General features: G+C 56.2%; 1 protein-coding gene across 1 annotated transcript in view; it reads left to right on the forward strand.

Annotated features, from left to right (window-relative positions):
• Positions 1–20,222, forward strand: part of CFAP74 (cilia and flagella associated protein 74) — a 56,526-nt gene that overhangs the window by 10,703 nt on the left and 25,601 nt on the right. The window contains exons 6-15 of the mRNA XM_045899178.2: positions 2,652–2,825; positions 3,420–3,530; positions 3,921–4,023; positions 4,842–4,999; positions 6,151–6,352; positions 7,656–7,814; positions 9,116–9,289; positions 9,803–9,921; positions 12,438–12,504; positions 12,896–12,985. Of these exons, the coding sequence (XP_045755134.1) occupies positions 2,652–2,825; positions 3,420–3,530; positions 3,921–4,023; positions 4,842–4,999; positions 6,151–6,352; positions 7,656–7,814; positions 9,116–9,289; positions 9,803–9,921; positions 12,438–12,504; positions 12,896–12,985 (1,357 nt within the window). The remainder of the gene's footprint in view (positions 1–2,651; positions 2,826–3,419; positions 3,531–3,920; positions 4,024–4,841; positions 5,000–6,150; positions 6,353–7,655; positions 7,815–9,115; positions 9,290–9,802; positions 9,922–12,437; positions 12,505–12,895; positions 12,986–20,222) is intronic.

Consider the following 20,222-nt stretch of genomic DNA (forward strand, 5'->3'; position numbering starts at 1 on the left):
AGCCACCCAGGCACCCCTCAAAAAAAAAATTTTTTTTAAGTGTTTCACAACCGTTGTAAAATCATACCCCAGAAAAAGAGACTGTTGCATTGTCTTCAGTATTTTGGAGACCAGGTTGTAAACATCAGCATTACCTCTAGCTTGTAGAAGCAAGAAAGGGATTTAGGAGGGGCTCAGCTCCCTCATGTCCCTCGTGTCCTGCTCCCCACCCCCACCCGCGCACAGTGGCCCCCTCCCCCAGGTGCTGGCCAGGTGGCCTCTGGGAAACATGCAGGAGGGCCCAGAGAGGACCGGGACAGGGCATTGGCCGCACGCCACCACTCTGCTGGAAGAACCACAGCAGCCTACCCCCCCCACAGCAAGTCTGGGGGCCGGGAATCAGTCTGTAACCCATCCCTCCTGTAAGGCAGGCACAGTCCAGTCTGATCCCCTGGCTCCTGTGGGATAAAGCACAACACCCTCCCCATAATCTAGTGAGAAGAGGGGAGGAAAGAAAGGTGGCCAGGATGGTAGATCCATCTGTGAGCAAGCCAGAAGGATGATGGGCATTTACATGGCCCTTGCTTGACAGTTGGCCCCAAGGCTGGGGCTCACCACCCAGCACCCAGCTGGGCAGTCATCTTTACCAGAGCCGCAAAAACACTGGTGGTCCTGCCTTGTCAGATTCCCAGGTGCATCCGTGTTCTTGTGTGTAGCGGAGGTCCAGGTGCATCCGTGTTCTTGTGTGTATTGGGAATACGGTGCATCTGTGTTCTTGTGTGTAGCGGGGGCCCGGGTGCATCCGTGTTCTTTTCTGTAGCAGGGGTCCGGGTGCATCCGTGTTCTTGTGTGTATTGGGGGTCCGGTGCATCCATGTTCTTGTATGTAGCGGGAATACGGTGCATCTGTATTCTTGTGTGTAGCGGGGTCCAGGTGCATCCGTGTTCTTGTGTGTAGCGGGGGTCTGGTGCATACGTGTTCTTGTGTGTAGCAGGAATCCAGGGCATCCGTGTTCTTGTGTGTAGTGGGGGTCCAGTGCATCTGTGTTCTTGTGTGTAGCAGGTCCGGTGCATCCGTGTTCTTGTGTGTAGTGGGGGTCCAGTGCATCCATGTTCTTGTCTGTAGCGGGGTCCAGGTGCATCCGTGTTCTCGTGTGTAGCAGGGGTCCAGGTGCATCCGTGTTCTTGTGTGTAGCGGGGTCCAGGCATCCATGTTCTTGTGTGTAGCGGGGTCCAGGTGCATCTGCAGTTGAACATGACGAGCATTACCTCAGCCTTCCTAGATGGTCGGGAACCCAGGAGCAGTGTAGCTGAGGGGTTCTGACTCAAGGTCTTCCATGAGGATGTCAGCCAAGGCATCATCTGAAGGTTCACTGGGCTGGATGGAGGATCAGCTTCCAAGCTCACTCAGTTCTCCCCAACATGAGCCTCCCCCCAGGGCTGCTCACAACAGGGCACTGAGCCCCCAGGGTGAGCAATGTGGAGGGAGAGGGGAAGAAGCAAAGCAAAAGCCCCAGCGTCATCTCGGAAGTGATGTACCGTCACTTCTGCCACATTTGGATCCACCGTGAGACCAGGCGGGTGCAGGCTGCTCAGGGTGTACGCACAAGAGGCAGGGTCACAGGCTGTCATCTTGGGAACTGGCCACCTCATACTGAGTCTCAAGTTGGCGTTCCCCGGCAAAACCAGCTGCTGTCCCCGTGAGGCGCCTGGCAAGCGGCGAACTGAGCCTTCACCCCACCACGGCACTTTGGTCTCTAAAGTGACGCCATTGTGCAGAAGTCACGGTGATGCCTGGTGAGCTGAGCGACTGTGCCTCCTCAGAGAATCACGGCAGTAACGAGGACACAGGTGAAGAAGGAAGCCCTGTGTCCGGAGGAAGTGACTGTTCCCGAGAGCACAAATCACCGTGCCCGGCCTGGTGCAAGACCATCTGGGGCCTGAAGGGCGTGTACCAGATGGGGCCTGGCCTGCTCTCTGCTGCGGGTGGACTGGGTGCTCAGCGGGAGTTGAGGCCTCCTCAGCCCCAGAGGGGCGAGTCTGTGTGCCTCCCCATCCTCCAGCAGCCTGTCTGGCCCTCTGACCTTCTTTCCACGGTCACCTCTCTCTGACTGACCACACTGGTTATTCAGAGAAAGTGAGACCTTAGTAAAACCCCTATCTTTTTTCAGGCCTAGGGACCCTATAATCAATCAGCCGAACATCCCTGCCACCCATCCATACCCAGAACCCCGACCCGCTGCCCGTTACGGCACCAGCCCTCCTCCCCTCCATGCCCCACGCTGCCCCTGGCCCTGTCTCTGTCCTAGAGCCACAGGGAGCCCCCTTCAAAGGCAGCATCTCCCACCTGTGTCCCTGGCCTATTTCAGAGTGCCACGCCTGTCCTCAGGCCCGGAGGGGGCAGGTGCAGGTAAATGCCCACGGACACTCAGGAAGTGGAGATCCAGGTTCAAGTAGGGCAGGGGCCGCTGGTGCTGAGGTGAATGGGGAGCCTCCCTCTCCAGCAGCTGCAGGCCCAGAGGGCTCCCAGGAGGACGAGATGACCTTCCATGGTGTTTGTCAAAACTGGATGTCCAGGCACTCCCAGACCCCTGGCGTGGACACTACGCCTGGGTACGGCCCCAGGTCTCCAACACCTTCACTGACAGAAACAGAAGTGCCTCTTGTTTGAAGGAGCACCATGTGGCACATTGCAATCCAGGAGGGACAGCTCGAGGACGGCCCAAAGTCTGCCCAGGAGGAGGAGGTGGCTGGCAGGAAGCGCCTCCGGGAGCAGGCGGCCAAGCAGCTCCGCAAGGAGGAGGAGGCCTTGGAGAAGGCTGAGCGGAACCGGCTGCTGAGGGTCAGGTAGGTGGTGAGGACCTGCTGCAGGGGGGAGAGGGGCTCTCCAGAGCTTCTCCAGAGCCAGCTCGGCTGTGGTCCTGCCTGAGCCCCACCCCTGCTCCATGCCCCCCCACCCCGACCTTAAGTCACTTTTCCTTCCCATTCCTGCTCTGGCTGCTCCCAGGGGCTCAGTCCCCGCACTTCCCTGGGTGTGGCCCCCGTCCAGGGGCCTCCTGTTGGGCCAGGCTCCTGAGCACCACCCCACTGTGAAGGGAGCACTCCACTCCCGCCCCCCTGGTGCAGTCCCCATCTCCTTACCTCTCAGTCCTTACCCAAGGTCCTCGCTACTCTTCTCCTCCCCACCCCAGCCGATCCATTGCCAGGTTTCTCTGCTCCTTCCATGGGAGCCAAGTCCCTGGTCACTCATGGGGTCCTCACCTGCCCCTCCCCACCAGCTTGGTCCTCGTCCTGCCCATGGTGCCCGCTCCGCCCCATGTCCCCCTCCTGGCCCTCGCCCTCAGCACAAGGACACAGGTGCCGCCAGCCTGGCTCTAAGGGACACCTGTTCCCCAGGTGGGCGTGGCCCCCAGTGCTCATGCGCTTCTGTTCCCACTGCAGGAAGTCCATATACCTCCAGAGGGAGCACGGGCTCAGGCACCAGAAGCTGGTGGAAGACGCCCAGAGGAATCACAAGATCGCAGTGAGGTTCCTGAAGGCCTCCCTGAGAAGGTAGCGTTCTCAGACTCTCTTCCCATTGATTCCCCAGAGAAGAAATGTAAGAATGGATCCTTTGTTTTTGTTTTAAAATTCCCCAATTTTATTATTAAATCATCACCTTACTGTCAAAAAATAATAAAACTATTTTTAGTTTTGAGCTGATTGCCTGCTTATTTTCAGAAGAGGACCTACCATAAGATGGCAGGAACCTCCAGTCCAGGGAAACATGTTTCAATGTTTCCTCGTATCAGAGGTTCAAACAGCACTTTGCGTGTACCTCTCATGTCACCACATTCCATTATTTCCTTGGTGGACATGACCAACCCCCAGGCTCCTTCTGGTTCTGTACTTGTGCATCGATATGACCTTGGCACTTTTGGTGAAAAATGCACCTTCCTCCAGAATTCGAGAGCAGGAGAGGAAGGAGGAGAGGAAGTCCCGGGCGCACATGAAGAGGCGCATGGACGCCGTGCTGGCTCTGAAGAACAGCATCACTGCCAACAGGGTAGGTGCCCCGCTCTCAGCCGTCATGGGCCCTGGCCCGCGGGATGCACTGCAATCCAGGAGCGACAGTGTGAGAGCCTCCCGACACCCTCAGGGCCCCGCGCAATGCTCCATGAGCCTGTCCAGGCAGGCGTGTGTCCTTCCACGCAGGGGTCCACACCTGCACACCGCTTGGCCCGCCCTGTCCTGTCCTCCTGAATCCCTGCTCCTCTGAATGGGAGTCTCGTGTCCTCCGACTCACCACTCAGTCACTCCCCCCAGGATCTGTTGCCCCCGGGTCTGTGCTGGCCCTAGCCAGGTGCCTAGCCGGGCAGGAAGAAAGTGCACAGACCTGTCCTCATGGGGCCTGGTGCATGGGAGGCACAATGACAAGCCTCCAGGAGGACCAGGGCTTGGTGAGGCCGTGTGCGGGGGCCCAGGATCTTGCTGGAGGAAGTGACACCCCCCTGGGGCCTGGGGTGTGGCAGTTAGGCCTGGAAAGTGGAGAGGGAAGAAGGGGATCAGCATCTGCAAAGGCTCGGAGGCAAGAGAGAGGAGGCCTCTTGGAGCGAAGCCCAGCGTGGCCAAGAAACAGCCGGGGGGCGGAGGCCAGGGGCCAGTCCTGCGGAACAGCGGAAGACAGTGCACTCAGGTTGCGGGAAGCCCCTGAGGATCTTGAGGAGGTTGGTCAGTAGGTGGGCGGGCCAGGTGAGGGAGTAGGGCTCTGCAACATCTTTTCAGGCATCTCAGAGCTAACTTAACCTCACCCGTGCAATAGAAAGTTCCGGTGTGTGTGCACATGCGTCTGTCAGTGCTATAAGCCTGCTCTCTGTTCCCAAGGAAACGCTCCGGAAATTTCAAGCATGGGGCCAGGCCAAGGCAGAGCTGGCCGAGCAGAAGGCCCAAGCCGAGAAGGAGATGATTCTGGCCCAAGGTGGGGACGCCTTCAAGCACCTTTTCCATCAACGCCGGTGCCAGGAGCTGGACGCCCAGAAACGGTGAGTGCGAGGTGGCACTCCAGGGCACATGCCCCTGGGCCGTGGGAGGCGTGTCCATCACAGTTAGCCAAGTTGCTTCCCTCCCTGGGCTTCCCCTCAGATGGGGGCTCCAGCCCTCCCTCCGCACGCTGCTATCCAGACCCCAGCAGGTGGGGCCTCCCCTGGGCCTCAGAACACAGACCCTTCCAGCCCTATCACCCCTAGCGCAGCCCCACTTGGGCTCCTGGCCTGGTTTCCCGGTTTCTCAAGAGCTGTGCCAAGGCCGCAACATGGCTCACTCTCTCCGTCTCTGGGCAATCCGAGACCCTCCTCTGGGGGGCTGTGGGCAGCTCACCCTTGGGGGCTCCCCTTTCTGATTTCCTCCAAACGGGTGCTCCGTGCTGCCTCCTCAGTGTGGCCTGCATCCCCGTCCTTCACCCTGAGACCCCCCTCCGCCCAGCAGGGCCCCTATGCCTTGCCCCCCAGGCTGTACCCCGCCCTGCCTCCCGCCCCCAAGCCCCCTGCAGGAGTGGGCTTCCCAAGATCTCAAGGTCAGTGTTCTGCCCCTGCCCGCCTCCTGCACTCCCAGCTCCCCCGCCCCCAACCACGGTCACTGTTAGGGTCTACCCAGGGGTGGCCTCCCGGTCGTCTCACTGGGGACAGCGTCTCCCGTCTGGGAGTCACTGTGCCCTGAGGGTCACCACAGGAGCTCTGCCATCTCCCCACCCTGTTAGGGGCTCCCAGTGGCAGCTCCCCCGAGCCCCCTAGTCTGGCAGTCCTGGCACACAGGAAGAGCCAGGGAGAAGCAGCTGGGATGAGTGAGGGTGGCGTTGGCTCGTGCCTCAGCGGGAGTGCCCCAGCTGCCGGCCTGGAAGCCAGGAGGAAGGGGCAGCTCCTGTGGGGTCAAGGTTTATTGTGGGGCCTGGGCCTGGGCCAGGCAGGGCCAAGTCCTGGGCCTCCGGCCTGGTGGCCATCCTGGCCTCATCTGCTCCCTCAGCAGCCAGGGGGCTTGTGCAAGGGCCCGCTCCTTGCAACCCTGCGCCCGGGGGTGCTGGACCTGCGCTGCTGCGGAAGGGGCTCGTGAGGGCCGCTGAGCTGAGCCCGGGCCGCCTGGGCCCCCGGAGGCAGCTCGAATCTTGCCTCCTCTGGGCCCACATGGTGTTTTCCCACAGCACCTTTGAGGAGGAGCAGAAGCTCAGAAAGCAGGAGATCGTAAGTCAGATTTTGAAAGAGGAGGCTGAGGAAGAGAACAGGAAGAAGAAACAGTCTTCCCCTGCCAAAGCCACAGACCGGCTGACTCTGAGGGATAAGACGTGGAGCTATGTCACAGACGTCTGTGAAGGCAGGGACACAGTGCTTTCCTGTCACCTGCTGGTGAGCCGGGTGCCCTTGCCCGTCAAATGCGCGCACCTCCAGGGAAGCAGGCGGATGACCCGAGGGCCCGGGACCTTGAGTCATTGTATAAACGCCTCCAGCTAAGATCCAACAGAAGAAACTGCGTGTCCTGCACCAGGATGTCTCCTTTTCCTCTCCTCGGCACGTTCTTCCTGGGCTGCCCTTTTGCTGGGAGGCCCCAACGCGGGGCGGGCATGTCCTCTCCGCAGCGGGTGGGGTGGCAGGCCACCAGAGAGCTGTCCTTCCCCGGGTGACAGCACAGGTACAAGGACAGGCCCAGGTCTCTGGTGCCTCACCCACCATGGGAGCCACCCCCTGGGGATAGCACTGCAGGTGGGGAAGCCCGTGGCCACGGTGTCGCCCGCAACAAGGTTGGCTCGGGCCGCCTAACCTGTCCCTACATAACCGAGGCAGGCCAATGACCAAAGGCCAGTCCCGGGCCAAGGGCCATTTGTGCCTCCAGGCACCAGCATCTTCCCTCTTGTGCATTCCCTCATCCATTCACGTCTTCATCCCTACCAAGGGCCAACTCCGTGCCAGCCACCCAGTCAGGTGACCTGTTTACCTGTCTCGGGGGGTGTGGGGTAGGGACATCAGGACCCCCTCCTGAGCCCAGCACAGCACTTCTGCCCTTGTGCACCCCAAAACCTGAAGGTCCAGGTCACCGGCTCCAACAAATCCGCAGCCCTAAAAAGCCTCTCAGGCCTCTGCCCTCGGCCTCTGGCCTCTGTGGGGCCTTCACTCTGTCCTGAGGTGGTTTCAGTCCTTTCCTGCTTCAGCCCCGCCCCACACTGAGCTGGCTCAAACCTCTGGGCCTTCACACCTGCCTTCCTCCCCGGCCCCCTGGGCTGAGTCTCCAGCCAGCTGCCCCAGGAGCCTTCCCTGACCCTCCACACTAGGTGCCCTGGAGGGAGGCTGCAACCCGGCCCCACTGAAGCCTAATTCCAGGACCAGGCATCCTCGGGTGGTAACCATGAAGGGCAAAAATTAGACGCAAAAATTAGAAATAGTGCAGAACTAAGGGTCGGTGAAAAGGGTTCCAGTAGGTCCATAAATCAGTGTCTTGCGGATTCTTTTGTGGATGTTGGAGAAAGATTTAATGCTGTATAAAGATACTTATATTTTAAATGGGTAAAGTGACGAAAGAGACTGTGTTCTGGTTCTCAGGTAAAGAGAAAAAGATGTGCCCAAGGGGCTCACGATGAGGGTTATTTTCTTCTTGCTGATCTGTAGAGTCCCTGTTTTCTGCAATTAGCTACTGAATTCCTTTCCTCAACGGCAGGACAGCGACGGGGCCGCACACCCCAAAGCCCCTCAGTTACTGGAAGCCATTTCCAGTGAGTCTGTCCAGGGGGACCCCGGAAACACCAGCTGGGAAGATGACACGCTGGCCGAGCCCGAGATCCCTGGGCTCTGGAAGGAAGACTATAAGCCGTACCAGGTGAGTGATTCCTGCTTCCAGGTACGTGAGGTCAAAACGCCCGCCCTGCTGGCCTAGAGCCAAGGCCGCAGAGAGAGCCCCATGCCCGGTTACTCAACGTCACTCAGGGAGACACCGTTATTTGTGCCGCTTGAGGAAACATTGTTCCTGTTGCACGTTTCAAAACCTTCCTCTTGGCCTGACTTAAAAATCTAGGAAACTGGGACGTCTTGGTGGCTCAGTCAGTTAAGCATCCGACTCTTTTTATTTTGCTTTGTTGCTACTGAGACTTTAGCTCTTTATTTTATTTTTTTTAAGATTTATTTATTTATTTGAGAGAGAGAAAGAGAGAGCACAGCGGGGAGGGGCAGAGGGACAAGCAGACTCCCCGCTGAGCACAGAGCCCAACCTGAGGCTTGATCTCTTTTTTTTTTTAATTTTATTTATTTATTTGACAGAGAGAGAGCACAAGTAGGCAGAGTGACAGGCAGATGGAGAGGGAGAAGCAGGCTCTCCGCTGAGCAGGGAGCCAGATGTGGGGCTCGATCCCAAGACCCCAGGATCATGACCTGAGCTGAAAGCAGCTGCTTAACGGACTGAGCCACCCAGGCGCCCCCTGAGGCTTGATCTCTTAACCCCAAGTTCATGACCTGAGCCAAAATCAAGAGTCAGACGTTCAACCAACTGAGCACTGAGGTGCCCCACGCCCAGCGCAGAGCCTGCTTAAGATTCTCTCTCTCCCGGGGCGCCTGGGTGGCTCAGTCGTTAAGCGTCTGCCTTCGGCTCAGGTCATGGTCCCAGGGTCCTGGGATCGAGCCCCGCGTTGGGCTCCCTGCTCAGTGGGGAGTCTGCTTCTCCCTCTCCCTGCCACTCCCCCTGCTTGTGCTCTCTCTCTCTCTCTCTCTCTCTCCAATAAATAAGATCTTAAAAAAAATAAAAAGATTCTCTCTCCCTCTGCCCCTCCCCTGCCAAAAAAATAAAAATAAATAAAAAAATAAAAACAGATAAAGTGAACTATTCAAAAATCTAGAAAACCCGCTCTGCCATTACTTCCCAGAAATCCGCTGGGACCCTGGACGTGTCTACTCTTCTCATCTTTCCTTCCTCTCTGAAGTAAGGACCGTCCGCCTCGCTGCTGCCGGGCTCTCTCTAAGTGGGCTGCCACATGGTGCGGGCTGTCCCCTGCCCTGGCTGCTCCAGGCCCTGGCTCTGGGCCGCTAACTCCTGTGGCCCCCAAGCTGCCCTTGGCCACGGGGAGCAGAGCATCTCGCTGGGCCTGGGCTTGCCCTTGAGTGTCGGCCGCTGTGTCTCTGGAACCTCAGGTGCCCAAAGAGGAGGTGGACCGGAAGCCCGTGGGTGGGACAAAGATGGACAAGGACATCCTGGCCCGCACCATGGAGCAGGTGCGCCGCAGAGTGACCCACAAGCAGGTGGTGTCCGGGTGCGAGTTCAAAGGTCACCCCTTCAGTAGCAAGCCCAAGCTCATCCACTTCAAGGTGAGTCCCGAGAGCCCACCCAGGCACACAGGAGGGACACGGCCCTACCGGCCTCCCCTGGTGCTGAGGGTGTTGTGGGGGGTCAGACACCAGCCCCAGGAGGGCCCTCATCCCAGGGGACAGCCTCCCTGGGAAGGGACAGTGAGGAGGTCAGTGCTCACGTGTCGTCAGTCACCAGACTCTGCAGGAGAGGAGAGGACCGCATGTGCGGTCCTGAGTCCGTCAGACAGAGTTGGGCGCCAGCCCTGGGCCCCACGCTGGCCGCAGTCCCCAGGAAGCCGTTTCCTGCTCCCACTTTCTCTGCTCTTCGTGCGTCCCCAGAGGGGCCCTTCCTAAGTTGGGAAACCTTGGGAATTGCTCCTGGTCTCCTAACGCTCCTCGTGCTCGTCTCCGAGACCTTGGTCATGTCCTCAGCACACTGGGCATCGGGGGCACATGAGGAGAGCCTGCCGGCGCATGCTCGCAGGCGGCTTCCCTCCGACAGGCTTGGAATAACTTCTCTGATTTTTCCAGGATTTTGATATTGGCAAAGTGTACAAGAAAAAGATCACGTTGATAAACACCACCTACACCATTAACTATTGCAAGCTGGTGGGCGTGGAGGATCATCTCCGGGACTTCATCCACATCAAGTGAGAGGCCGGGGGGCATGGGGGCCAGGGGGTAGGGGCTGGGGGGCATGAACTGTGGGACACGGGCCAGGGAGTGTGGGAACCGGGGGGCATGGGGGCTGGGGGCACTGGGGCCGGGGGACACAGGCCCCCGGGTGTCAGACCGCCATCCACAGCCCTCATGCCCGCGCGGCACGTGGTCCCAGTGCAAAGTGTTCTGCTGGGAGACAGCTCTGTATGCCTGCTTGGGTGATGTTGTCTGAGGCCAGCCCCAGTCTCCATGATCATTTCCGTCCCTGTCCATGTTCTGGTGCTACCCTCTCTGGGGAAGATGTCCCCAGCAGTTGTTGGGCCTTTTCTGTGTGAAGGTTAAAGACAGGAACTTGTCCGTCCAGCTGTCTGCATGTCCCCTCTGTCACCGTGCTTCTGTGTCCTCCTTCTACGACCCCACTGGTACGCGAGTTGGATCTTCTTTCACGTCTATCTGGTGCCCTTTAACGCCTGCTTCTTCCCTGCTTTATTTTTTTCCCTCATTTTTCTCGTGCTGACCTGCTTGTGTCTGCTTCATTGTCTCTCTGCTTCTGCTCCTTAGCATTTTGCCTTTGGTTTTAAGAAAGCTTCTTCCTGGTTTCTGCCAGTTTTTAGTTGATGTGTTTGGAGGCCCATGATGACCCCAGACGGCTCTAGGACTCCTGGCTGGAGCGCAGGTCCCACTGCCCATCCCCACAACCTGTCCCTGCGATCCATGCTCGCCGACCTGGGCCCTGATCAGCTTCTCCCACACAGGACACGCTGTTCTCTTCCGGGGCCTGCTGTAGGTTAGACATGGGACCTGCGTTCCCATGCCTGCAGTGTTCTGGACCCTTCGGCTATCTGCAGAGGCTTGCGTGGGCAGAGCACGGCTGGAAATCACTGCTTAGCACCACTACTCTGTCCTGCAGTCATGCCGGAGGTGCAGGATTCCTGCGGTCTACTTGTTCTTCATGCTAGTCTGCGGGTCTCTGGGGGGCAGGGGCCCAGACTCAGGGTGTCTGTTCCCTTGGCACCCAAAGCACTCCCCACTGGGGCTGGAGCTGGGATCCCCGCACTGAGGTTATCCCCCCCTATGTCTTCTGCTGCCAAGTTGCCTTTCAGCCCGAAGGTACAGCCCTTGGTGGGTTGTCTGGCTTCCCTCTGGTCGCCTTGACACTTCCCCGTCTCCGGGGCCCTGCAGCTCCTCCACAGTGCGTCAGCTGTGGGCTGATTTTCTTAGACGCGTTAGGGCTCACTGAGGACCCAGATGTCTGAACAGCTGTGGCCATCTCTCCAGCTGAGTATCCAGGTGTGTTCTCGAGTCTGACACTCAGTCCGTCCTCCTCTCTGTGTCTGACTGACTGTTGAAATTGTCACCGAGTCTCTTGTTTCAGGGCCATACTTCTCATTTCCAGAAGCCCTGCATCCTGCCTCAGGCCAGCAGCAACTTCACGATGGCGACCAGTTCCTTTCTCATGTCTGTGATTCTCTATTTCTGTCCTTGATCATTTTAACATTACATCTCTTTTTTTTTTTTTAAAGATTTTATTTATTCATTTGAGAGAGAATGAGATAGAGCATGAGAGGGGGGAGGGTCAGAGGGAGAAGCAGGCTCCTCGCCGAGCAGGGAGCCTGATGTGGGACTCGATCCCGGGACTCCAGGATCATGACCTGAGCCGAAGGCAGTCGCTCAACCAACTGAGCCACCCAGGCGCCCTAACATCACATCTCTTAAAGTCGCCATCAATCGTTCTCTTATCTGAGGCCCTTGGAGTGTGGCCTTCTGTCTGCACGTGTTGTTGGCATCCACGCCCCCTTTCCAGCTAGGGCATCCTGTCTTCTCACCAGTGGGACTCTGCCCCCTGGGGTGTCTGTGATGGGGCATCAAGAACCTTCCCTCACAAGCAGAGAAGTTTTCAATTTGCTTCTGCCTGGAGCCGTGAGGTCATTGCCAGCCAAGGGGAAAGCAATTCTATTAAACTTTAGCTTGTATCTTTCTAATCCAAGCTCCTTAGGTAAAATCTAACCTTGTGAAAATACATCCCACGTTAGAAATTCTCTGGGAGCTTATTTTCCTCACTCAGGATCCAGACCAAGACAAGCCAGATGCCCTCGAATCTCCCTGTGCAGCTGGGCATCTTTCCCCGGATCTTTCCCTGAAAGTGGGGTTCAGAGGGTCCCAGCTGTGTGCAGGGTCAGGGCCCCCTACCGGGCTCACAACCCCTCACACTGGTGTTGAAACCCTGCCCTTGGTCCAGGCAGGTACATGCGTGTCCTCCAGGACCCTGGTCACTGCTCACCCCATGGCACCTGGCCCCTCACTCACTCTGCACACATTCAGATGTCACCTGAATGTTTCCTGGGACCTGGGACCTGGGGGCACGATGCCCAGGATGGGCAGGACAGGGTCCAGAAGGCCCGCTCAGTGCCTGCTCCGGGCCGTGGCTGCCATACAGTTGATTCCAGCCCCGCTGCGCCTTCCCTGTCGATCTGATCACGTATCCCATGGACGGTTGTGCCTACAGCTTGGATCCCCCTGGGCCCATGTCAGCCGGGATGTCCTGCAAAGTACTTGTCACCTTCAAGCCCATGGTGAGTGTCTGTTCCGAAACCAGATAATGTAAAGGGACTTCCCTCCATCGTGAGTGGGTGGTGGGTGGAACCGGTCTCCTTCTCGGGCCCTGCAGACACTGATGTGCTGATGGAGGAATGACACACGGGCCTCAGTAGGGGTCACAGGCCCCTGTTCTGTTTCCAAACATATTCGGCATGTTCCTGACGCTGGGAAGAACTACAAGGCTGCTCTGATGGTTTGCTAGCCAGCAAGTGTGATCTGGTGGTGTTCTTGGGTCGAAATGGGGCATGTTAGAATGTTCTAATGGGCCCTGGCCAGTGCGAGGCTCCTCCCAGCCGCCGCCATGCCCAGGTCCAGCCCGTGGTAACGTTACAAATGTTATGGCGGTTGGGGTGTTTTGTTTTTTAGATAAACAAAGATCTGGAAGGAAACATCTCATTTATGACTCAGACGGGTGGATTTTCTGTTCCGCTGAAGTGCTCCACGAAGAAATGTGCGGTAAGTCCAGAGACGCCCGAGCCGGCACCTCTAGGGAGGTCCTGGTGGCGCCTACGCAGCGCGTCCTGGGTCCGGCCTCGGTCCCACGCAGCTCAGGTGAGGCTGGGGCCGAGCCCTGGGCAGGTGAGAGCTCGCAGACTGTTCTGGGAAGGTGAGCACTCACATTGACGCTGGGAAGCCAGGGCCAAGTCCTGCACCACGCAGAGCCCAGACTGCGGGAGACCTTCGGGCTCATCTCAGGAGATGCTGGTCCCCTCAGCAGCTCTGTGATGTCCCCTCGATTTCCCTTTTAAACTATAGTCACCATGCTGGGTGTCGCATCCCCAGGCCTGACAGCTGAAATTTGCACCTTTGGACCACCTTCCCCCCATTTTGCCCACCCCCGCCTCCCGCAACCATCACTCTGCTGCCCATGTCTATGAGCTTGGGTTTTTTAGATTCCACACGTAAGTGAGGTCACACAGTATTTGTCTTTCTCTGGCAGGCTTATCTCACTTAACACAGTGCCCTCAAGGCCCTTCCATGCTGTTCTAAATGGCAAGATTTCCTTCTTTTTTATTCCACTGTATGTATGCCCCACCTTCTTTATCTGATCATCCGTTGACAGACACTTAGGCTGAACCCACTGGTTGGTTATTGGAAGTAATATTGCTGTGAACATGGGGGTGCAGATGTCTTTTTGAGTTAGTGGTTTCATTTCCTTGGGCGTATTGCCGGAAGTGAAATTGCTGATCGCAGGGTAGGTCTATTTTTAACTTTTTGAGGAAACTCCACACTGTTCTCCAGCCTGGCTGCACCAGCTTGGTTCTCCTTTCTCCACGTCCTCACCAACACCTGTTGTTTCTAGTGTTTCTGATTCTAGCTTTTCTGACAGCTGTGAGGTGACACCTCATTGTGGGTTGACTTGTGTTTCCCTGATGATGAGCAACATGGAGTGATTTCCAGGTGCCTGCTGGCCGTCCGCATGTCTCCTTTAGAAGAGTGTGTGTTTAGGGGCGTGGAGAAGAGCTGTGTAGTACCCCTGGGGATTGCCCACCTGATCACCCCGTCAATAAGAACTGCCTTAATTTTATTCTCTATTTAAAAAAAGAAAAATGTCCTTTCAGGTCCCCTTCCCAATTTTAATCAAACTGTTTGTTTTTTCGCTATTGAGTTATATGAGTTCTTTATATATTTTGGATGGCAAATATTTTCTCCCATTCTGTAGGCTGCCTTTTCATCTTGTCTGCCTTTGCTATGCGGAACTGATTCTTTTTAAAACCTTTTAATTTATTTTTTAATATTTATTAGTGAAGTATAGTTGACATACAATGTTCTATTAGTTTCAGGTGTACAACATTGATTCAGCAGTTCCATACCTTACTCAGTGCTCATTGTGATACGTGTAGTCACCGCTGATCCTTTTTTTAATTAAGAAAAATTTCGAACATAAGGAAAAGCAGGAAAAAAAGCACTGAACATCTGTGTGCTGTCTGGATCCCATCCCTGTCGACGTTTGCCACATTTGCTTGGTCTGTCCATCTGTCTGTCTGTTCTGCTGATCCACTTCCAGTAAACCAGCAACATCATAACACTCAACACCCCCCCCTTAGAAAACTTCCACCGGCTTCAGTTCGGTAGTGTATAGACGATCTGCTCCTTACAGCTCGGCCCCCACCCCTTTCGGGTGTTAATGTCACAGAATTACTTCTCTGTGACTGTGTGTCCAAAACCACAAACTCATAATGTTTGAAATGCAAACAAAACGTGGATTACAAACCAAAGTGACAATAACATTAGCTCTTAGACTAATACCTGCTTAAAAAAAAAAAAAAAAGCATTAGTCTTTTAAATCGTGTAGAGAATAAAACCCACACTTAAAACACCTTGACAGGAACGCTAGATTTTGTGTTGTCCGTGTGCTCACCTTTACTGAGGCTGTATTCCTCCTGGTGTCTTCCAGTGACAAGTCCCCGGGTCTCCGTTTGGGCTCCGGGCACATTTCCTGCAAGGCCCTCGGCTTTTGTTCATCTGGGAATGTCCTGGTTTCTCTCACTTTGGAAAGACAGTTTTCGTTGACAGTTTTTCCCTTTTGGCCTTTTGTACATGTCAGCCCACTGCCCTCTGGCCTCCGGAGTCTCTGAAATCTCCTGACAATCTTGCTGTGGCCTCGTGTGCACTGGGTCACCTCTCTCCCCCTCTGTCTCAAAGGTCTGATTATAGTGTGTCCCTGAGTGGGTCTCTTTGGGTTCATCTTACTCCGAGTTCGGAGAGCTGCTTTGACGTTTATATTCACATCTTTCATCCAGCTTGGGAGTCTCGGGCCATATTCCTCGTCTCCCACTGCCGGGCCCCCGTGATGCAGGTGCTGGTCCACTGGTGGTGGCCCACCCACGGTCCCCTAGGCTCTGCTTGCTTTCCTCCAGACTTGACACCCCGTTGTCATATCTCTTGAGTCCCCGGAGTCTTTCTCCCGCCTGCCACTGGGGCTGACACCAAGACCAGCCTCCTGGTAATGTGGCAACAGCCCACACCGTGTCTGGAACCCCAGCATGGCACCAACTGCCACCTCCCTAGCGAGCGCGGCCATCACCTCACGGTTTTAGCAATGCCTCCTGCCTGAAGCAGCCCCTTCCTTAGGCCGGACGAGTCTCCTGGGGCAACCGAGTTTCCCGGGTGTCAGCCCCTGGGCCTCCCGTCCCACCGGGAAGGCTGATAGTGCTGTTTTCTGCGCTTTCTCTGTGTTTTCACTTGTTTACTGGTCTTTAGTGTAAGGAGGAGTTGGGACGATTATCACTTGCGATGGTGGCAATTAGCTTCTCTTTCTTCCTGTTTCCTCATGGATTCATGGGTTTTGCGTATTCCACGTTTTGATCGTTTAGTCTCCATTCTTGGCACTCACACTACCCCACCGTGGCCGTGGCCGCCCTGGGCCCCTGCGTGGGTTCACACACAGCCTGTGCGCTGTGGCCCCGGGCCATGGCAGCTGCGCTGGGGGCTGCCGAGCCTCGCCGAGGCCGTGGAGAGCCCACGTTTGCCGGCGCCTCCTGCCTCCAGGACAACCACCGCTCCCGGGCTGGCAAGCCGCCCCCATGCTGTGTGGATGCCGCCTTCTCCTCAGAGTGGCCCATGGCATGGGGCCCACTATGTGCTGGGGAACGGGCCCCCAGAAAGAGCAACACGTGGTGGAGTCGAGCTTCAGACCCCAGACTCGGCCCTGGGGAAAGGCCGGACAGCAGGAAGCCTGTCATCTGCTGGCCCAGCCCATCGCCAAGTACACAGATGGCCAGCATCCCCCAGGCAGGTATGCCCAGCACAGGGTCCTCGTGTCTTCTGGGCTCTTCGGCACTTTGCTCAGGGAATCATCAGGGGGAGCTGCTGTGACGAACATACCCAACACTGTGGCCTCGCTGAGCAGGGGCTTGTTTCTGCCCCAGACGTGAGGGTCTGGCCAGCGTGCTGCCCTGCCACCCTCCCAGATGGCTTCCAAGACTTGTCCCTTCCCAGTCAGAGGGAGGGGGGAAGGCGAGGTCGCCCGCGTGAGCTGGAGGTGACGGTCACACGATGACCCCTGGCTGCAGGGTAGACGGGGCAATAGAGTCTTTACCGGGCAGCTCTGTGTCCCGCTGAAGCTCAGGGGCCCTGTCATGAACAGGAAGAAGGGAGAACGGCTAGAGGGGCACACGGGGGGCCCCACAGGGCAGCCCTCCAGCCACCTGGTTTCATGCGTGACCTATCACCCCCACACTCAGAACACACAGCCCCTGCCCAGGGCAGCAACCCAGGCCCACCCAGGCCCTGCCTCCAGCTCAGCATGCTTGGGGAGGGCCCCCTGCATCCTGTCCAGATGTGACCTCTGGAAGTCTGGTGACCTATAACCAGGAGACAGGTCACCTGCCCCCCTACTCCATACACGCACACCCACACATTCCACACACCCCACCATTGGCGGCCACACATGAATACATACACATTCGTACTCACACACCCCCGAAAACACACACACACACTGCACACCCACATACACACTCAGGCTGTTCTGTCTGGTCTCCCTCAGCAGCTTCTGTCCTGCAGGGGCACAGAGGAGAGAGGGGCCCCTGGGCTTCCAAACTTGGGGCCCAGAAAAGCCTCACGGGGAGGCAGCCTGCACACGACATTCTTAGCCGGCGCCCAGATGGCCAGTTGCCAACGGGCCATGAGGGCGAGGGGAGGCGTGCCCTGGAGGACGCACTCCCCCCCCCCCCAGAAGGAAGCACGTACAGCACACTGGTATCTTTTGGGACGGCGGCTGCCTTGCCAGACCCTCTGAGCGTGAGCGTGTCCTCTGGATCTTCGTGACTCCCCAGCGAGGGGGATGCTAGCTCGGCTTTTTCTTAAATGACTTTGTTTTTTAGAATAGTTTTAGCATTACAGAAAAAATGCAATCCTAGCTAACCCCACAGCCAGGTTCCCCTATTAACATCTTATGTTAGTTAATATGACAGTTTCTTTTTTTTTTTTCTTAACATATTGCATTATGTGTTTCAGAGGTACAGGTCTGTGATTCATCAGCCTTGCACAATTCACAGCGCTCACCATAGCACATACCCTCCCCAGTGTCTATCACCCAGCCACTCCATCCCTCCCACCCCCCTCCAGCAACCCTCAGTTTGTTTCCTGAGATTAACAGTCTCTTATCATTTGTCTCCCTCTCTGGTTTCGTTTTGTTTCATTTTTTCCTCCCTTCCCCTGTGATTCTCTGCCTTGTTTCTCAAATTCCACATATCAGTGAGATCATATGATAATTGTCTTTCTCTGATTGACTTATTTCCCTCAGGTTCCATCCACGTCGTTGCAAATGGCAAGATTTCATTTTTTGATGGCTGCATAATATTCCATTGTATATATATACAGCACATCTTCTTTATCCATTCATCTGTCAATGGACATCTGGGCTCTTTCCATAGTTTGGCTTTTGTGGACATTGCTGCTATGAACATTGGGATGCATATGGCCTTTTTTTTCACTACATCTGTGTCTTTGGGGTAAATACCCAGGAGCGCAATTGCTGGATCGTGTGGAAGCTCTATTTTCAACTTTTTGAGGAACCTCCATACTGTTTTCCAGAGTGGCTGCACCAGCTTGCATTCCCACCGACAGTGTAGGGGGGGTCCCCTTTCTCCGGCTGTGACAGTTTTTGAGACTTGCTCTTTTTTGATGACCTTGACCATTTGGAGGAGTGCCAATCAGTTTTGTGTAGAATGTTCCTCCGCTGGGATTTGGTCTGAAGTTTATCTCATGAGTGGACTGAGGTGGTGGGTTTCGGGAGGAGGACTGCAGGGTTCTGGCCGCATCATGTCGAGGTCACGCACTACCACGGTGCCTCACGGTGCGACGTGACCTGCATCACCTGACTCGGTGTGGCCGCCAGGTTTCTTCACTGTGAGGTTTCTCCTCTGCCGCCCTCCTGCCATACTGAGGTCTGGGGGCGGACTGGAGGGGCGGGAGGCACGCTCCGGCTCACTGAGGATTGAATAGCCAGATGCGTGAATTACTTGGAATGCTTCTGTAAGGGAGATTTATCTCTTCCACATTCATTAATTTATAAAATCATTTCTTTATTTCACTCTGTGAATTAGAGTCAAATACAACCTTCTGTTGCTGCTCACATTTTTCCTGGGAGCAATTCAGCCGGCTCCCATTCCCTCTGCCATACGGTTATGACTGTGCTCAGAACTTCTGTTGCGGAGCTTCCTCTCTTTCTAATACCAGAAAACGCGCCAGGCTCATCTGCACACCTCCTGCCCCCGCCTAGAGTGAGTCCTTTCTCCAGACAGCCCGGTTCCTTGGGCTGGAGAGTGCTGTCAGTAACCAGTAACTGGGGGGCGCCTGGGGGCGCAGTTGGTTCAGCTTCCGACTCTTGATTTCGGCTCAGGTTGTGATCTCAGGGTCCTGAGATTGAGCCCCGCATCCGATTCCATGCTCAGCGCAGAATCTGCTTAAGTCTCTCTCTTCCTCTGCCCCTCACCGCGCCCCCTCCCCCGCTCATGTGCACGCGCGTGCGCCCTCTCTCTCAAATAAAGAAACCAATCTTTAAAAAAGAAAAGAAAGGAACTGGTATCTGCACAGAAGGAGTGGCTGTTGTGCTGGTATATCGGTGCTCCCAGACCTTCGTACCGGCACCTCCACCTCCAGCGCGGGGCCGTGTGGACCGTCCAGCCTCCTCCCCTTGCTCACCCGCCAATTCCAGTCCAACAGCAAGAGCGTGGCCCACCCCAGCGCCCTGCAGTGTGGACCGGCAAAGCCCGCCCTGCGGAAGCAGCAGAGCCCCACGCTGGGCCCCGAGCTCCACACCCCGTGCTGTGGCCTTCAGCCCCGGACTCCACGCCTCCCTGGAGCGACTCAGCTCAGCACCTTCTCCCTACTTTCTAGCCAGGTTGTTTCTTCAAACTGTGACCAAGCGAGATCGTTTGGTGACATCCCGCGTTCCATCCTGAGATTTCCTCAAACTCCCAAATGATATATTTTTCAATAGACTTTATTATTTAGAGCAACTTTGGGCTCACATCAAACGTGAGGGGCAGCTGCAGAGATTTCCCACGTGCCCCTGCCCCCAGGGGCCATTTGTGACGTTGGACACGCGGCGCGGACAAGGCGCGGTGTCGTGGGCTGCCTGGTCTGCGAGAGGGTCGCGCGCAGCTGTGCATTCTGTGCTTTGGACAAAGCTCTAACAACGCGTCGTCACTGCAGTCACTCGCGGTAGTTTCCCTGCCCCAGAGCCCCGGCGCGCCGCCTGCCCCTTCCTCCCTCTCCCCAAACTGCTGGCAGCCACTGATCTCTTTACTGTCTCCTTAATTTTGCCTTTTCCAGAACGCCATACAGTTGGAATCACCGCATGTACCCTTTTTTTAAAAAAAAGATTTTATTTATTTGACAGAGAGAGACACAGCAAGAAAGGGAACACAAGCAGGGGGAGTGGGAGAGGGAGAAGCAGGCTTCCTGTGGAGCAGGGAGCCAGATGCGGGGCTCGATCCCAGGACCCTGGGATTATGACCTGAGCTGAAGGCAGATGCTTAACGACTGAGCCACCCAGGTGCCCCCCGCATGTACCCTTTTCAGGTTCTTTCCCTTACTAATGTACACTTGAGATTTCTCCATCCTTTCATGGCTTGATCGCTCATTTCTTTTTAGCTAACTACTTAGATGGGAACCCAGGAGCTCCCAAATTGTCACGATCAATCCACAGACCAACAATTTCTAGGATGTGGACTGTGTCCCT

Source organism: Mirounga angustirostris, unplaced genomic scaffold (assembly GCF_029215605.1).
Source record: "Mirounga angustirostris isolate CCGP_5_RB_7025 unplaced genomic scaffold, mMirAng1.0.hap1 SCAF_4, whole genome shotgun sequence".
NCBI classification, from domain to species: Eukaryota; Metazoa; Chordata; class Mammalia; order Carnivora; family Phocidae; genus Mirounga; species Mirounga angustirostris.